The 18,651-nt window shown below is 47.8% G+C and overlaps 1 protein-coding gene across 9 annotated transcripts in view; it reads right to left on the bottom strand.

Moving 5' to 3' along the window:
• CRTC1 (CREB regulated transcription coactivator 1) overlaps nucleotides 1–18,651 on the bottom strand; it is a 57,243-nt gene that overhangs the window by 6,888 nt on the left and 31,704 nt on the right. For 6 of the 9 annotated variants that reach the window (XM_074528970.1, XM_074528975.1, XM_074528971.1 and 3 more), the window contains exons 6-13: nucleotides 16,328–16,413; nucleotides 15,920–15,963; nucleotides 13,560–13,780; nucleotides 10,741–10,877; nucleotides 9,775–10,026; nucleotides 6,949–7,050; nucleotides 2,553–2,639; nucleotides 657–837 (exon numbers count right to left, since the gene is read on the bottom strand). In XM_074528970.1, the coding sequence (XP_074385071.1) occupies nucleotides 657–837; nucleotides 2,553–2,639; nucleotides 6,949–7,050; nucleotides 9,775–10,026; nucleotides 10,741–10,877; nucleotides 13,560–13,780; nucleotides 15,920–15,963; nucleotides 16,328–16,413 (1,110 nt within the window). The remainder of the gene's footprint in view (nucleotides 1–656; nucleotides 838–2,552; nucleotides 2,640–6,948; nucleotides 7,051–9,774; nucleotides 10,027–10,740; nucleotides 10,878–13,559; nucleotides 13,781–15,919; nucleotides 15,964–16,327; nucleotides 16,414–18,651) is intronic. The other 3 variants (XM_074528976.1, XM_074528977.1, XM_074528978.1) reach the window with 3 other exon arrangements.

The following is an 18,651-nucleotide window of genomic DNA, read 5'->3' as shown; positions in this document are numbered from 1 at the left end:
AGCTGAGCTATTAGGGTGTAAAATAACCTCTAAGAGCTGAAATAAACCTATGAGAGCTGGCTGGAGGAGGCTCCCATTTCCCACAGAGTCAGCTCCACCATTCCATCAGGATAAAACCCCACAGAGCCCACAGCAGGGCTGCTCCCAGGGTGGGATTTACCTGTCAGGATAAAACCCCACAGCACCCAGGGCTGCTCCCAGGGTGGATTTGTGCCTGTCAGGATGGTGTTGGGGAGGATAAAACCCCACAGCACCCAGGGCTGCTCCCAGGGGGATTTACCTGTCAGGATAAAACCCCACAGCACCCAGGGCAGGCTGTTCCCAGGGTGGGTTTACCTGTCAGGATAAAACCCCACAGAGCCCACAGCAGCTCCCAGGGTGGATTTACCTGTCAGGATAAAACCCCACAGCACCCAGGGCTGCTCCCAGGTGGATTTACCTATCAGGATAAAACCCCACAGCACCCAGGGCTGCTCCCAGGGTGGATTTGTGCCTGTCAGGATGGTGTTGGGGAGGATAAAACCCCACAGCACCCAGGGTGGATTTACCTGTCAGGATAAAACCCCACAGCACCCAGGGCAGGCTGCTCCCAGGGTGGATTTACCTGTCAGGATAAAACCCCCCAGCACCCAGGGCAGCTCCCAGTGTGGATTTACCTGTCAGGATGATGTTGGGGATGTTGCTGTGGCTGGAGTAGTTGAGCTGCTGCGAGTCCTGCAGGCTGCCGTGGCTGCCCGTCAGTCCCATCATGGCGGCCTGCGAGTAGTTGAGGGTGGAGCAGGGGCTGTACAGGCTGTTGGAGCTGATGGCGTTCTCGATCATGTTGAACTGCTCCAGCTGCAGGGGACACCCAGGGTTACGGGCCAGCCTGCACGGCCAGGGCACACGGACACGGCTCCAGGACAACACAGACAGGCAAACAAATTCATCTTTCCCTGCTCCAAACGGGGCCCTGGGCCCTGAGCTGCCCCGCCAGGCCCTGCCCAGCACAGCCAAACTGGGGAGGGACAGAGAAAAGGGAGGGTGCGAGGGGAAACAGGGAAATGAAGGGAATTCAGGCTCACCCTGAGCTCTCTGCCCTGCAGAACTCCCTCCAGGACTCATCTCAGTTTAAGTATTTAATAATTTAATTAATTCAATCCACCCACTGGTGGAAGACTGAAAGGGAAATAAAGGATGAACTCTCCCTGAGCTCTCTGCCCAGCACAATTCCCTCCAGGACACTTAAACCTCTAAGTATTCCATAACTTTTATTATTTTAATCCCAGAATTAAATTAAATAATTTAATCCATCCATGCTCTGCCGGAGGGTGAAGAAGGAAATAAAGGGATGAATTCGCCCTGAGGTCTCTGCCCAGCAGAATTCCTTTTTCCAAGCTGATTTTCACTGCTTTAACATTTTTGTTTCACTATTTTCCCTTTTCAAAGCTGCCTGGCATTATTTGAATCTTTAAAAGCTTTATTATTATATATATTTAATTGATCTCCCATTCTAAAAGCTTCATTATTATATATTTTTAAAACTGATATCCCATTTTAAAAGCTTGATTATTATATATATATTTAATCTCTCATTTTAAAAGCTTGATTATTATACATTTTTAACTGATTTCTCATTTTAAAAGCTTGATTATTATATGTATTTTTAACTGATCTCCCATTATTATATATTTTTTTACTTGATCTCTCATTTTAAAAGCTTCAATACCTATTTTTTAATTGACCTCTCATTTTCAAAGCCTCATTATTATATAGTTTTAAAACTGATATCCCATTTAAAAAGCCTCATTATTATATAGTTTTTAATTCATCTCCCATTCTAAAATCTTGATTATTATATATTTTTTTAATGGATCTCCCATTTTAAAAGCTTCATTATTACATATTTTTTAATGGATCTCCCATTTTAAAAGCTTCATTATTACATATTTTTTAATGGATGTCCCATTTAAAAAGCTGCATTATTACATATTTTTTTAGTTGATGTCTCACTTTAAAAGCCCCATTATTATGTATATTTTTTTAATTGATCTCCCATTTTAAAAGCTTGGTTATTATATATATTTTTAATTGATCTCATTATTATATATTTTTAAAAGCCTCATTATTATATATTTTGAATTGATCTCCCATTTTAAAAGCCTCATTATTATATATTTTTAATTGATCTCCCATTCTAAAATCTTGATTATTATATATTTTTTAAATGGATCTCCCATTTTAAAAGCTTGGTTATTATATATATTTTTTTAATTGATCTCCCATTTGAAAAGCCTCATTATTATATATTTTGAATAGATCTCCCATTTGAAAAGCCTCATTATTATATATTTTGAATTGATCTCCCATTTTTTGGCAGAACACCTGCGTGGGATGGGGAGGACAAAGAGAGGGGAGGGAGGAAGGGAAACCAAACCAAACAAGAAACGAACAAAAAGCAGGAGAACTCTACATGGACAGAACGGGGACTGACTGACGGAAATGAGCCAGGCGTTAATTGGGGTTAATTTGAGGCGGGAGGGGCCGAGGAGGCCCGAGATGAATTTGCTCACCTGGTGGGAGAGGGCATTAGCCTGCCTAGCTGTCATCTGCTGCTCATAATAGGAGTCCCCAAAAACACTGCCCAGCATGGAAGAATGCTGAAAACAAAACAGAGTTCATGGTGCGAAACCCCCACTGCCCCCGGCGCGCCGGGAAAAGCGGGAATGCCGGGAACAGACGGGAATGCTGCGAAAAACGGGAGCGCTGAAAACCTGGGCATGCTCAGAAACATGGGGATGCTCAGAAACCTGGGGATGCTGAAAATCTGGGCATGCTCAGAAACATGGGGATGCTCAGAAACCTGGGAATGCTGAAAATCTGGGGATTCTGACAAAACTGGGAATGCTGAAAATCTGGGAATGCTCAGAAACCTGGGGATGCTGAAAATCTGGGAATGCTGAGAAATCTGGGAATGCTGAGAAAAACGGGAGCGCTGAAAACCTGGGCATGCTCAGAAACATGGGGATGCTGAAAATCTGGGGATGCTGAGAAATCTGGGGATGCTGAGAAAACTGGGAATGCTGAAAATCTGGGGATGCTGAAAACCTGGGGATGCTGAAAATCTGGGGATTCTGAGAAATCTGGGAATGCTGAGAAAAACGGGAATGCTGAAAATCTGGGGATGCTGAAAATCTGGGGATTCTGACAAAACTGGGAATGCTGAAAATCTGGGGATGCTGAGAAATCTGGGAATGCTGAAAACCTGGGGATTCTGAGAAATATGGGGATGCTGAAAACCTGGGGATGCTGAAAATCTGGGGATGCTCAGAAACCTGGGGATGCTGAAAATCTGGGGATTCTGACAAAACTGGGAATGCTGAGAAACCTGGGAATGCTGAAAATCTGGGGATTCTGAGAAATCTGGGGATTCTGAAAATCTGGGGATTCTGAGAAATCTGGGAATGCTGAAAATCTGGGGATTCTGAGAAATCTGGGAATGCTGAAAATCTGGGGATGCTGAGAAATCTGGGGATTCTGAAAATCTGGGGATTCTGAGAAATCTGGGAATGCTGAAAATCTGGGGATGCTGAGAAATCTGGGAATGCTGAGAAATCTGGGGATGCTGAGAAACCTGGGAATGCTGAGAAATCTGGGGATGCTGAAAATCTGGGGATTCTGACAAAACTGGGAATGCTGAAAATCTGGAAATGCCAGGAAATAATCTGGAAATGCTGAAAATCTGGGGATGCTCAGAAACCTGGGGATTCTGAGAAATTCGGGACTTCAGAGAAATCTGGGGGTGCCAGGAAAAATGGGGATTCAGAGAAATCTGGGAATTCAGAGAAATCCGGGAATTCCAGAGAAATCAGCAGGGAGCAGGCAGGAATCACCCGGGAATCCAGTCCCTCACTTATTCTCCATCATTTAGCAATTATTCTAAAGGTGACCAAGAATCTGAGGTTCATGCTTTAATCCTGATCAAAAATGCCAGATAAAATCAGCACCACCACTCCTGATTTAAAATTCTAAATTCTGATATTCCAGCTGCAAATAAAAACCATTAACTGACAGAGAGAACACCTCTAAAAGACAATTTCCATGGAGTGGTTGTGTCAGTCTTGGAAAACAAAATTCAGTTGCTGGTTTATCCACATGGCAAAAGCAGAAGGCCACACATTTCCTCCTTAATAACTTAAGCATGGGAAATTCAGGAAAAGTTTAGGAAGAATCAGAACAGGATTTAGAGCCTCAAAAAAACCACTTTGTATGAAAAAATAATTCAAAAATCACCTGAATTGCCCCTTCCATGAGGGGGAAAAAGAAGCACCAAGATATTCCTCAGAAACCTCCCCACTTCCAGGCAGACCCCAGGGCTGTCACACCCCAGGGTGGAAACTTTTCCAGTTTATCTCCAATTTACCAACACTCCAGAGCTGCTGGATCCCAGGACAAAGGGATCAAACACCACAAGAGCCACTGCTAAGATGCTGACAGGAGAAAAGCAAAGCACCACTGCAAGTAAATTTGGGGGTTTTAACCAACCTAAATGCAGTCCAACCTAAGGTTTATAACCATCTCCAAGGAAAATGTGAATTTTGGGATGGCACAGACTTGACAGGAAGCAAAACCAACACCAAAACCCAAAGGACATTTGAGAGCTCCACAGAGGATGGAGGTGTTTTGTGCCTTTCACTCCTGTGGTTTCATTCCACAGAATGGGAACGAGAGGACAATTCCCAACACAAGGACAATCCCTAAAATCTTTGTGCTTCACCAAGCGCTGTTTCCATCCCAAAAGCCTCTGGGGAACACGAGCAGAACTCAGGAGGAGAGCAGGATGTGCTCGTGCAAGGCCAGCTCAGAGCCTCCCCCCCAGCCCAGCCTGGGTTTGCCCCTCCTGGGACGTGTGCTGGTTCCTAGAGCTGCAAGCACAGAAATCCCCACAGGAAACCCCAAATCCCCCCTGGAAATGCCATTCCTTCAACACCTCAGAGCCTCAGGATCGTTTACAACCACTGCAGGAAGGCCACTGTGCCAACAGCATCTCCAGAGGCACCGGGGAGTCACCAGAGCACCCTGTGGGTCCATGGAGTGACTGAGAGCAAACCCAATGTTGGGATGTTCCATCTGCACATCTGCACATACCTACCGTTGCCCAGGTCAGAGGCACTGGAGCAGAGTTTGTGTGTGACTGGAGCAGGATGGGGTGAGAGCAGGGAGCAGAGCCCAGGCAGGGGCTGGAAGCCATGCAAACACAGAGCTGGGGCAGCACAGCCCTCCCGCCCCCGCGGCAATACTGGGAGCACTGGGAGCACTGGGAGCACACACACACACAGGGCTGGGACAGGGAGCAGGGCTGGGCACAGCTGGGAGCGTGGAGGGAACCTGTGGGACACAAACCAAGCCCACAGAGGGTCTGTGGGTCAGGGAATGTCCTTTGGAGCACGGGGAGGCCTCAGCAGTGCCAGGTGCTCCGCAGTGGATGCTCTGCCTTCGCTCCTGAGGGGCACACTGAGGGGTTCTGCTGCCTGCAGCTGCCCCATCTCCACACCCAACCCCATCTTCCTCCTCTCCACATTTCATGTCTGTGACCACCACCAGCTTTGGGGCATTCCTGGAGGCACCAAATCCACCTCAGGTTTAATTTAGCAAAACTAAAGAATTCTGGGGGTATTTAAGAGGCCAAAAGTACAGAGAGCAGAATTAATAAATCCTCTGCCTTCGCTCAAGAGTCGTGGTGTCCCTGTCAAACAGAGCAAAACCTGAGGAAGGTTTTACAGAATAAAACCAGCAGGAAAATCACAGCCCAGTGTGTGCTCTGTTGGCACTGACCAGAGGGGACAAAACCAAGCCAGAGTGGTTGAGAAATCAAAGGAGGAATAAATAAATCAACATAAACCCCAAATGTGGATGCGCTGTGCAGTGAGAACTGAGTGTGCAGCAGGCTCTGCTCTGGGACAGTGCTGCTTTCTGGAGGCACACAGAGCTCACAGCAGCAGGCAGAGAGAGGTTAGGAAGCACTTGAGGAGGGTTAAGGAAATGCAGACAATTCCTGTCACTCGGACCCAGGGCTGAGCTTACCATCACCTGGCTAATGAAGGACACCTGGAGCTTCTGCCTGGCAACCATGAAGGGGCAGCACTTATTTAGAAAGGATCCTCCTTACAGCCTTCACCGTTCAGTGATGAGACAGAAAATGGATTTTCAGACTCTTGTGATGCTCTGGAAGAATTCCCTGCACTTCTTTTCTCCAGGTGGGATTGTCCAGAGCAGCCAGCTGGGGCTCTTTCAGCAGCATCAGGCACTGAAAATGCACTTTCTTACACTGGGGCACCCTCAGATTTTGCCTGGGTTTAATTTCTTGCTGCTGGCAGGTAAAAACCTCCCCTTCAGAGGATCACACGCTCCCCCAAGCTGTGATTTCCATCCAGGCCATGTGGATGTGTGAGGAGATACAGGCAGAGCAAGGAGAAGCAGCTGGCATGCAAGGGAGCGTGCTGGGAACCCAATCCCTGCCAGCCACCAGCTGCTCATTTCAAGAGCATTTTCTCCAGTGTTTTCTCTCACTGGGTGTGTTCTCACATAAAAAAGGTCCTGATCTAAGTCAGTTTGGGATATTTAGTGTAAATATTTAATATTTAGTGCCCAGGTTTTTTCCTGCTGCAGGAGGCACTGAAATTGCCCCTTTGCTGCCCTCCCATCAGCTGCCCTGGCACCCTGGCCATTGCAAGGGGCTCTAGCCCCCAGACAAACACCACCCCGTGCTCCACCAGCAGCCTGGTCCTGGCTCTGCTCCCTGCAAAGGCAACTCAGCAGCTCCTGGAGCCCTGTGGGAGTGGGATGGAGGGCGTCGGTGATGCATGAGGCACACACGGAGCACAGCCAGACAACTATGGGGCAGTGATGGAGAAACCCAGCTCAAACACACACGAGAAGCAAGGCCTGTGGAAGCACAGAGTCCCTTACTTGAGGGGAGCTGCCAGGAGAGAAGCCTTGATTGGAGACAGGAGAGGTGGGAGACTGGTTGGCTGGGGAGCCAGCATTACTGCGGTACTGCTGGAGTGAGGCCTACAGAACAACACACAGTTAAACCCTGCACAGGGAGCCTGCAAAACACCAACACCTGCTGGGGTGAGGCCTACAGAACAACACACAGTTAAACCCTGCACGGGGAGCCTGCAGAACACCAACACCTGCTGGGGTGAGGCCTACAGAACAACACACAGTTAAACCCTGCACGGGGAGCCTGCAGAACACCAACACCTGCTGGGGTGAGGCCTACAGAACAACACACAGTTAAACCCTGCACGGGGAGCCTGCAGAACACCAACACCTGCTGGGGTGAGGCCTACAGAACAACACACAGTTAAACCCTGCACGGGGAGCCTGCAGAACACCAACACCTGCTGGGAAACCCCCCTGCCCAGCTCTGTGGGAAAACAGGGCTGTGTCACTGTGTCACTGTTCCCCCACGCTGGGGAGAGCTCTGGGACAGCTCGGGCACAGCCGGGAGCATTTCCTGCCCGTCTCACTCCTGCTCGCTTCGAAAGATATTCCACAAATCAGGGCAGCCAAGGATTTAGGGCAGAGAAGTCTTGGGAGCTGGGAATGTTCAAAAGGAATGTCATTCGTGCTTCAGCAGCATGGCAGCCCCACGTGTGTGCTGCCCTGCCTCCAGCTGTGCTACCAGCACAGGGCAGTGAGAACAGCTGGCTGACAAACCTGAGCCCAAACTCCCCAGGAATCCACACTGTGCCCTGCAGCCTTTAGCTGCGGGTTTTACACTCTCCTCAGCTGTCCTGAGAAGTTATTTTCCAGGATTTATTCCCATCATAAAGAACCCTGGTTTGGAACAAATTAATAATATTAATGGAATTTAAATAATGCTGCACTAATTAACATTAAGAGTAGCCCAGCTCTTCTTATTTTACTTCCTTTAGAAGTTAAGGGCTGACTGAGGAGAACCTGCACTCCAGTGAATTTAACCAGATTTGCAGTGTAGGAGAACTCTGCACTGCCAGTTTTTGACCCCAAATTCTGTAAATCCCAATAAAATGTCTCTTTTTGCTCTGCACTGCCACTTACAACCTGTCAGAAGGTTGTACAAACTACAAATACGTTTCAATTGTGCTTTACAAAACCTGTGCAGAAGTTGCCAGCGAGGCTGTGACAGCTCCAAAGGCTTTTTGATAAAGTGCCTTTAAATCTGTTTATTTAGGAATTACTTGAGTTGCTTTAGAAGATAAACACAGCAGCCTAAAAGTTCAGGTCATAAAGAGGTTTAGGATGAGGAAAGCAACACAGAAAGCAAAGGATGAGATCAGAATTGTCTGTGCTGGTGCTAGATGAGGATTAGAATCAAACAGGGACGGGTTTGGAGTGGGGTGGGATCCTCTGCACTGCTGGACTGCCCTCCCCTGGAAGGGAAGGAGCTGCTCTCAAGGAGCTGCCGACACTTCCACCCACAGTGCAGGTCAGCAGCAGGGATTGGCTTCACTGCCCAGGGCGTTCCTGCCCCTCCAGCCCTGCCAGGGCACCCGGCTGGGACCCCCAGGGCTGGGGGAGCTGGGGGGGCTGGGGGAGCTGGGGGAGCTGGGGGAGCTGGGGGGGCTGGGGGAGCTGGGGGGGCTGGGGGAGCTGGGGCCTCCCTCCTTCCCTGGCCTCTGATTCCTGATCCGGGATCTTCAGCTGCTGACACACAGCATTTCCTAACAGGCCACCTCAGAACAAGCAGGAAAAGGGATCTGTCCATAAATCCCTGCTCCAATTCTTCAAAGCAGCCACAAGTCCCATTTTGGAATCAAATTCCTCCAAATAAAAGGGTTCTAAGTAGTGAAACTGCACAGAATACCTGGTTCTACACAACTTTTGGAAAGTAAATTTTCCAGCTGGTATTTTATTGGGAAATGGTTGTTGTGGTTGGACTCTCCCTCGAGGCTCTGGGAGCTCCCCCAGTCTGTACATCCTGATGTGTTGGGGGACACTGAACACCCTGAAAATCCCTCAGTAAAGGCTGAGAGATTCAAGCTGGGTCTAATCGAACCTGGCACAAAAATTCCCTCTAGAAAACACTTAAAGGTTCATTTAAGCAAAACCATTTGAGGTTTAGCTCAGCCTCCCTCACACCCTCATGCCCAGGGGTTGTCCAAACTGATTTCCCAGCCCACAGTGGGCACTCCCAGCCCACAGTGCCCATGCCAGCCCACAGTGCCCATGCCAGCCGCTGCAGGGCACAGCCCACAGTGCCCATGCCAGCACACAGTACCCATGCCAGCCCACAGTGCCCATGCCAGCCGCTGCAGGGCACAGCCCACAGTGCCCATCCCAGCCCACAGTGCCCATGCCAGCCCACAGTGCCCATGCCTGCCCACAGTGCCCATCCCTGCCCCTGCCAGGCACAGCCCACAGTGCCCATTCCCAGCCCACAGTGCCCACTCCCAACCTACAGTGCCCATTCCCAGCCCACAGTGCCCATGCCAGCCAACAGTGCCCATAGCCGCCCACAGTGCCCATCCCAGCACACAGTGCCCATCCCCACCCCGGCAGGGCACAGCCCACAGTGCCCATCCCTGCCCACAGTGCCCATCCCAGCCCACAGTGCCCATCCCAGCCCACAGTGCCCATCCCCTCCCACAGTGCCCATCCCAGCCCACAGTGCCCATCCCCTCCCACAGTGCCCATCCCTGCCCACAGTGCCCATCCCCTCCCACGGTGCCCATCCCCTCCCACAGTGCCCATCCCCTCCCACGGTGCCCGTCCCCGCCCCTGCGGGCACAGCCCTGCCGGACTCACCGAGTTGATGTCGATGCCCACGGAGGGCTGGCTCTGGCTGCCCGGCGGGGACTGGGGGATGCTGGAGGGCACCGTGACGGACAGGGGGGGCAGCTGGGGACCCCTCTGCAGCCCCGAGCTCGGCAGCAGGGCCGGGGGCTGCGGCAGCGAGCTGGCCCCCGCCGGCTGCGGCTGCTGCTGCGAGCTGGGCGGGCTGAAAAACGGGTACGGGGGCAGCTGCTGCTCCAGGGACAGCGCGTCCATGGCCACGGCCTGCAGACAAACAGCAGCGTCAGCCACGGCAGGGACGGCTCCTCACACCGACCATGGAGCCAGGCTTGGGTTGGGTGCTACAAATGGCACCTCAAGGGGCACAGAGTCAACAGCTGCCCTGAGATGTTGCTGGCCCTGGCCTGTCCCTGGTGGATTTAGGGCTCCCTCCAAGCCAAACCATCCTGTATAAACCAACTGAATCTCAAGGTCAGAAATCACCCACCTGGGCAGTCACAGAGCCACAATAAAATCGATTTTAAAAGTTAATTGAGTTTCTGTCATAAATTAGAGAAATGGCTTTCAAATTTCACAGCTCACTTTGGGACAGCACAAAAAAATGTGGTCTAAGAGATGGTTTTTATCAAGGCTCTAGAAAAGAGCAAGTAAAATCTGTCCCTTCCACAAACCTCTCCTGTTTTAAGGCTCTCAATTAAACACCTTTAAAGGAGGAAATTACAGAACAAGAGATGAAGTTCATGGAATCATGGTTTGGGCTGGAAAGGACCTTAAAGCTCATCCTGTCCCATTTTTACTCTGCCAGGCTGCTCCAAGCCCAGTCCAGCCTGGCCTTGGGCAGTCCCAGGGATGGAGCAGCCATTTCCCCCCACCCTCCCAGCCAGGAATTCCCTCCCAATATCCCTGTGGCTCCTTGATTAAGCAAATTAAACCAATATAGACGTGACTGGGAAGCCTGGCTTGCCCCTGAGCTCCTACCTGAGTGATGGGTGACAGTGGGGACAGCGTGGGGGACATTTGCTGGGACTGAGGGCGCCGGGAGTCTGTGCCCAGGGACAGGGGGCTGACGCTGGGCTGGCGGTGCTGGGACGGGGCCGGCGTCGTCGTCATTCCTGCTGGGAACAGAAAACACCCTCAGCATGGCAGGGACAGGGCAGGGACAGGGCAGGGACAGGGCAGGGACAGGGCAGGGACAGAGCAGGGACACAGCAGGGACACAGCAGGGACACAGCTGGGACACAACAGGGACAGGGCAGGGACACAACAGGGACAGGGCAGGGACAGAGCAGGGACACAGCAGGGACAGAGCAGGGACAGGGCAGGGACACAGCTGGGACACAGCAGGGACACAGCAGGGACACAACAGGGACAGGGCAGGGACAGAGCAGGGACACAGCAGGGACACGGCAGGGACAGGGCAGGGACAGGGCAGGGACACAGCAGGGACAGGGCAGGGACAGGGCAGGGACAGGGCAGGGACACAGCTGGGACACGGCAGGGACAGGGCAGGGACACAGCAGGGCCCTGCTGAGCTCTGCACCCACAGGAACTCCCCAAACGCAGAGCAAAGAGCGGCCCGAGCGAGCAGCACCGCAGGCGCCTCCTTGGCCGATGGCGCGGGAGCTCGTTAGGTGGTTTGTAATTAATTGGGTCAGGCTGAGGAGCATCAGGATGAGAGGAAGAGCCCTGTGGGCTGTCCTGGCTCCAGCCCAGGCACGGTTGGTGGGGCTGGTGGCCAGGCTGAGGCGTTGGAAGGGGCAGAGCAGCCTCAGCAGCTCAGACACCGCGGGCACTGAGCTGGCACAGCGGCACCCGGGCAGCCCAGCAAACGCAGGTCCTGCTCTGTTTGTGTGGGCTCAGGTCTGGGGCTGAGATAACAAACCCTGGCACCAGCCTTATCAGAGGGCACCTGAGGTACTGTAAAAGCAAACACCTCTTGAATGGAAAAAGCAGAACTGGTTATGCAGGAAGAGCCCCGTTTTTAATGGCACAGCAGGGCAGGAAATGTCCACCACACTGCCAGGAGCCACAGCCCGGCACGGGGTGAGGACAAACAGCCCAGATATCATCATTGTGTTCAGATCCAGCCAAAAATCCGGGACTTCAGAAACCTCCCCTGTGTTCTGCTTCACCCCAGAGGAAATGAGGGAGGGATCTGAGGCCAAGGCAGTGTGAGCAGGAGAACCCACAGGAGCCCGCAGCTCGTGGGCACTGCACGGGCTCAGGGCTGCCAAGGAGGCAGCGGCACAGGGGCTCGGGCAGGCAGGTGCCCAGGCAGGTGCCCAGGCAGGTGCCCGGCCCAGCACTGGCACGGGCTCGGGGCTGCCAAGGAGGCAGCAGCACAGGGGCTCGGGCAGGCAGGTGCCCAGGCAGGTGCCCAGGCCAGCACTGGCACGGGCTCAGGGCTGCCAAGGACGCAGCAGCACAGGGCCTCGGGCAGGCAGGTGCCCGGGCAGGTGCCCAGGCCAGCACTGGCACGGGCTCAGGGCTGCCAGGAAGGCCAGGCTGCCAAGGAGGCAGCGGCACAGGGGCTCGGGCAGGCAGGTGCCCAGGCAGGTGCCCGGGCAGGTGCCCAGGCCAGCACTGGCACGGGCTCAGGGCTGCCAAGGAGGCAGCAGCACAGGGGCTCGGGCAGGCAGGTGCCCAGGCAGGTGCCCAGGCCAGCACTGGCACCCCTGTGGGCACCAAGGCGCTGGCACTGGCAGTGCCGTGTGCCCACGTCCCTCGGGGTGCTGGGGCCTCAGGGAGCTGGGCATGAAGGGTGGGATCAGCTCCAGAGAGAAGCTGGAACAAAGGCAAGGAGGAAATGCTGAATTTCTCCTGTCTTTGAGAGATCAGGGAATGTTTACAAAGCAATTTCACATTCAGTTTGGGTTTATATCATTTACTTTGCTAATTATGGGGGGAAAATGTGGAGATGCACTGTGGCTGAAATCCTGATTTCTAAAGCCATCCCTGAAACTTTGGAGCCCAAAAACTCTTCCAAGGATGCTGAAAAGGGAAAAGGGAAAAGGGGGACTTGGCAGCTGAAAGTGCTGCCCCAAATGGCCAAATCCTGCAAAGGGTTAAATTCTCCTCTTGCTTCCCAAGCTCACCTATTGCAGTCACTTCCTTTTCCCAGTCCAGGAGAAGTGGGAAAGGGAATCCTGCCCAGCACAGGAAATGGATTTGTACTTTTGGCTACAACTCCTCATTGCTATTCTAGGAACCAAGAGACTTGCAACTGTCATTGATCATTAAAAAACAAAAAACAACCCTCTTTGTTGACGAAAACATTCAAAAAATTAAAAATAAAATTTAAAACCATTAAAAAAATTAAAAATAAAATCTAAAACCATGAAAAAAATTAAAAATAAAATCTAAAACCATTAAAAAATTAAAAATAAAATGTAAATTGATCATTAAAAAACAACAAACAACAAACAACCCTCTTTGTTGACGAAAACAATTCAAAAAATTAAAAATAAAATTTTAAAACCATTAAAAAAATTAAAAATAAAATCTAAAACCATTAAAAAAATTAGAAATAAAATCTAAAACCATTAAAAAAATTTAAAATAAAAATTTAAAAATTTTAAAAATGAAAAAATAAATTAAAAAAAAATTAAAAATTAAAAATTAAAACATTTAAATTTTTTTAATTTAAAAAAAATTAAAAATAAAAATATTTCTATTTTTTTTTAATAAAAAAGGCCCCAAATCCAATCCCCAAAAAGCATCAAGAAGAGCAGCCAAGGGTCCTGTGAGTGAATAAATCCCCATTCTTTGCACACACAACCCAGCCCGGGGAAGCTCACCCTGGCTGGCAGTGCTGATGCCCAGGTGGGTCAGGTTGGCAGCCAGGTTGCCCGTGCTGCTGGAGCTGCTCAGGGCAGGGAAGGAGGATTCCTCGGGGTCCAGGGGCGTGGGCAGGGGCGAGGGGAAGTGGATGTTGGTCAGGTCGGGCAGGGAGCCGCCCGTGTTGTGCGCGCCAGGGATCAGGGATGCGCTGCTCTCCTGCTCCGCCGACGGGAAGATGCTGCGGGCGAGAGAACAAATCCACTCACAGCTCACTCTGCAGAAGCTTTCAGAAATTTAGTTCACAGGAAAAATAATTAAGAATTTTTTTGAGATTTTTAAAATGCATTTCATGAGAAAATTTCATTAGGATTTTTTTTTGAGATTTTTAAAATGCATTTCATGAGAAAATTTCATTAGGATGTTTTTTTGAGATTTTTAAAATGCATTTCATGAGAAAATTTCATTCAGATTTTTTTTGAGATTTTTAAAATGCATTTCATGAGAAAATTTCATTAAGAATTTTTTTTGAGATTTTTAAAATGCATTTCATGAGAAAATTTCATTCAGATTTCTTTTTTGAGATTTTTAAAATGCATTTCATGAGAAAATTTCATTAAGACTTTTTTTTGAGATTTTTAAAACGTATTTCACAAGAACAGTTTCTTGATTTTTTTTGAGATTTTAAAAATAAAATTTCATTAAGATTTTTTGTTGAGATTTTAAAAATGCATTTCATGAGAAAATTTCATTAAGATTTCTTTTTTGAGATTTTTAAAATGCATTTCATGAGAAAATTTCATTCAGATTTTTTTTTGAGATTTTTAAAATGCATTTCATGAGAAAATTTCATGAAGAATTTTTTTGAGATTTTTAAAATGCATTTCGTGAGAAAATTTCATTCAGATTTTTTTTTGAGATTTTTAAAATGCATTTCATGAGAAAATTTCATTAGGATGTTTTTTTGAGATTTTTAAAATAGATTTTTAAAATGCATTTCATGAGAAAATTTCATTCAGATTTTTTTTGAGATTTTTAAAATGCATTTCGTGAGAAAATTTCATTCAGATTTTTTTCTGAGATTTTTAAAATGCATTTCATGAGAAAATTTCATTAAGATTTCTTTTTTGAGATTTTTAAAATGCATTTCATGAGACAATTTCATTAAGATTTTTTTTTTGAGATTTTTAAAATGCATTTCATGAGAAAATTTCATTCAGATTTTTTTTTTGAGATTTTTAAAATGCATTGCATGAGAAAATTTCATTAAGATTTTTTTTTGAGATTTTTAAAATGCATTTCATGAGAAAATTTCATTCAGATTTTTTTTTTGAGATTTTTAAAATGCATTGCATGAGAAAATTTCATTAAGATTTCTTTTTTGAGATTTTTAAAATGCATTTCATGAGAAAATTTCATTCAGATTTTTTTTTGCGATTTTTAAAATGCATTTCGTGAGAAAATTTCATTCCGATTTTTTTTGAGATTTTTAAAACGTATTTCACAAGAACAGTTTATTGATTTTTTTTTGAGATTTTAAAAATGTATTTAACAATAAAATTTCATTAAGATTTTTTTTGAGATTTTTAAAATGCATTTCATGAGAAAATTTCATTAAGATTTTTTTTTGAGATTTTTAAAATGCATTTCATGAGAAAATTTCATTCAGATTTTTTTCTGAGATTTTAAAAAAGCATTTCATGAGAAAATTTCATTCAGATTTTTTTCTGAGATTTTTAAAATGCATTTCATGAGAAAATTTCATTCAGATTTTTTGTTGAGATTTTTAAAACGTATTTCACAAGAACAGTTTCTTGATTTTTTTTGAGATTTTAAAAATAAAATTTCATTAAGATTTTTTTGAGCTTTCTACTACATATTTAACCAGAAGATTTCATAAAGAAGATTTTTTTGAGTTTTTTAAAATGTATCTAACATGAAAATTTTCTTACTGTTTTTTTAGATTGTAAAATGTATTTAAGAAAAAAAATTCATTAGGAAGATATCTCTCACCTTTTAAAATGTATTTAACAAGAATATTTTATTAAGACTTTTTTTGAGCTTTTTGATATGTATTTAACAAGAAAATTTTATTAAGAAGATTTTTTAAAGCTTTTTAAAATTTACTCCACAAGAAAAATTCATAAAGAATATTTTTCAGGTGTTTAAAATGTACTTAACAATTAAGAAGAGTTCTTGAGCTTTTTAAATATCTTTAACAAGAAATTCCATAAAGGTATCATTAGTATTTCTGACCCTCAGAGGGTCTTGTTTTGTACCTAGAACCTTCCCAGAAAATTCCAAAGCAATAGGATATTCAATCCACAGTTCTCCTTAAAGATCTCGGTGCCTTTAAAATAAAGAATTGCTGAGGACTTACTTGATTCCTGGAACTTCACAGGATTTAGGTCTCGATGACCCAGTCTGAAAGAGAAGGGAGAGAGATTTGAAGGCAAAGATGCTGCTGGAAGCTATTGCCTCAGAAATATTTCAATTTATAAGTTCAATTTCATCATTTCTGTGTAAGATCTGGGAGCTCTTAGAAGATATTTATCATTTTTTTGCTTCATTGGTCCAAGAAATCTTAAATTTCAAGACTTGCTACTCATGTAACCCAGCCTGTGCATTCACAGCCACATAAAATGCTCTTTCTGCTCTAATAATTATTTTTTGTTTTGAAATACAGCATTTAATCTCCAATCTCAAGTAGTTTATTAATACTGACAGTGACTAAAGCATTCATTTATCTAAAATAAAACTTCTGCTCTTTGGAAGGTGCAATCCCCACCTTTTTAGTGTCCCAGCCTTGCTTTGAGAGGGTTTTGTCTGCATCAGAGGTGGGTTCTTCCATTCCAGGGACAGTCAGCAATAAAACTAAAAAAGAGATGAAAAAGGTCATTAATAATCAATAATATTCAGCTTCTCAGTTTAACCTTTGGGAAAACCTTACAAAGTTTAAATTCTCGAGGAGGATGAAACAATAAAAAATTGCTGAGAACTTATTTGATTGCTGGAACTCCCCAGGAAGGTTTTGCAGGTGTCGGTGCTTGTAGGTGTTCTCTGGGTGTTTGCTGAAGGGTTAAATTGAGGAGTTTCCTTTGGGATCAGGGATTTGAAGGCCGTTAAAGCCCTTTAGGATCAGCAATTCCCGATTTTCCTGAGCTGGAGCAGGAGCAGGGCCCAGCAGAGGGCACCAGAGCTGAGGGTGCCGGAGCTGCTCCAGCCTGGAATTGCTCTGGGATCCTCTGGAATCTGCCTCTCCCCAGCCTGGAATTGCCCTGGGATCCTTTGGAATCTGCCTCCCTTCCCAGCCTGGAATTGTTCTGGGATCCTTTGGAATCTGCTTCTCCCCAAGCCTGGAATTGCTCTGGGATCCTTTGGAATCTGCCTCCTTTCCCAGCCTGGAATTGCCCTGGGATCCTGTGGAATCTGCCTCCTTTCCCAGCCTGGAATTGCCCTGGGATCCTTTGGAATCTGCTTCTCCCCAAGCCTGGAATTGCCCTGGGATCCTGTGGAATCTGCCTCCTTTCCCAGCCTGGAATTGCCCTGGGATCCTTTGGAATCTGCCTCCTTTCCCAGTCTGGAATTGCCCTGGGATCCTCTGGAATCTGCTTCTCCCCAAGCCTGGAATTGCTCTGGGATCCTCTGGAATCTGCCTCCTTTCCCAGCCTGGAACTGCCCTGGGATCTGTGGAATCTGCCTCCTTTCCCAGCCTGGAATTGCTCTGGGATCCTTTGGAATCTGCCTCCCTTCCCAGCCTGGAATTGCCCTGGGATCCTGTGGAATCTGCTTCTCCCCAAACCTGGAATTGCCCTGGGATCCTGTGGAATCTGCCTCCTTTCCCAGCCTGGAATTGTTCTGGGATCCTCTGGAATCTGCCTCCTTTCCCAGTCTGGAATTGCCCTGGGATCCTCTGGAATCTGCCTCCTTTCCCAGCCTGGAATTGTTCTGGGATCCTTTGGAATCTGCCTCCTTTCCCAGCCTGGAATTGCCCTGGGATCCTCTGGAATCTGCCTCCTTTCCCAGCCTGGAATTGTTCTGGGATCCTCTGGAATCTGCCTCGTTTCCCAGCCTGGAATTGCTCTGGGATCCTCTGGAATCTGCCTCCTTTCCCAGCCTGGAATTGCCCTGGGATCCTCTGGAATCTGCCTCGTTTCCCAGCCTGGAATTGCTCTGGGATCCTCTGGAATCTGCCTCCTTTCCCAGCCTGGAATTGCTCTGGGATCCTTTGGAATCTGCTTCTCCCCCAAGCCTGGAATTGCTCTGGGATCCTCTGGAATCTGCCTCCCTTCCCAGCCTGGAATTGCCCTGGGATCCTCTGGAATCTGCCTCTCCCCATGCCTGGAATTGCCCTGGGATCCTGTGGAATCTGCTTCTCCCCAAGCCTGGAATTGTTCTGGGATCCTTTGGAATCTGCCTCCTTTCCCAGTCTGGAATTGCCCTGGGATCCTCTGGAATCTGCCTCTCCCCAAGCCAGGAATTGCCCTGGGATCCTCTGGAATCTGTGTCTTTCCCAGTCTGGAATTGCCCTGGGATCCTTTGGAATCTGCCTCCTTTCCCAGTCTGGAAATGCTCTGGGATCCTCTGGAATCTGCCTCCTTTCCCAGCCTGGAATTGCCCTGGGATCCTCTGGAATCTGCCTCCTTTCCCAGCCTGGAATTGTTCTGGGATCCTCTGGAATCTGCTTCTCCCCAAGCCTGGAATTGCCCTGGGATCCTCTGGAATCTGCCTCCTTTCCCAGCCTGGAATTGCCCTGGGATCCTCTGGAATCTGCCTCCTTTCCCAGCCTGGAATTGCCCAGGGATCCTCTGGAATCTGCCTCTCCCCAAGCCTGGAATTGCTCTGGGATCCTCTGGAATCTGCCTCCCTTCCCAGCCTGGAATTGCCCTGGGATCCTTTGGAATCTGCCTCTCCCCAAGCCTGGAAATGCTCTGGGATCCTGTGGAATCTGCTTCTCCCCAAACCTGGAATTGCCCTGGGATCCTCTGGAATCTGCCTCCCTTCCCAGCCTGGAATTGCTCTGGAATTTGCCTCCTCCATGGGGATCCCCCAGCCAGAATAAAGTCGGGGTGCAGCCTCTGCTCCTCCCCTGCAGGTCCCCACTGAAATTCT

This window comes from Zonotrichia albicollis, chromosome 29 (assembly GCF_047830755.1).
Source record: "Zonotrichia albicollis isolate bZonAlb1 chromosome 29, bZonAlb1.hap1, whole genome shotgun sequence".
In the NCBI taxonomy this organism is placed as follows: domain Eukaryota; kingdom Metazoa; phylum Chordata; class Aves; order Passeriformes; family Passerellidae; genus Zonotrichia; species Zonotrichia albicollis.
Note: the sequence above shows the minus strand (reverse complement) of the source record. Positions and strands in the feature narration are given on the sequence as shown.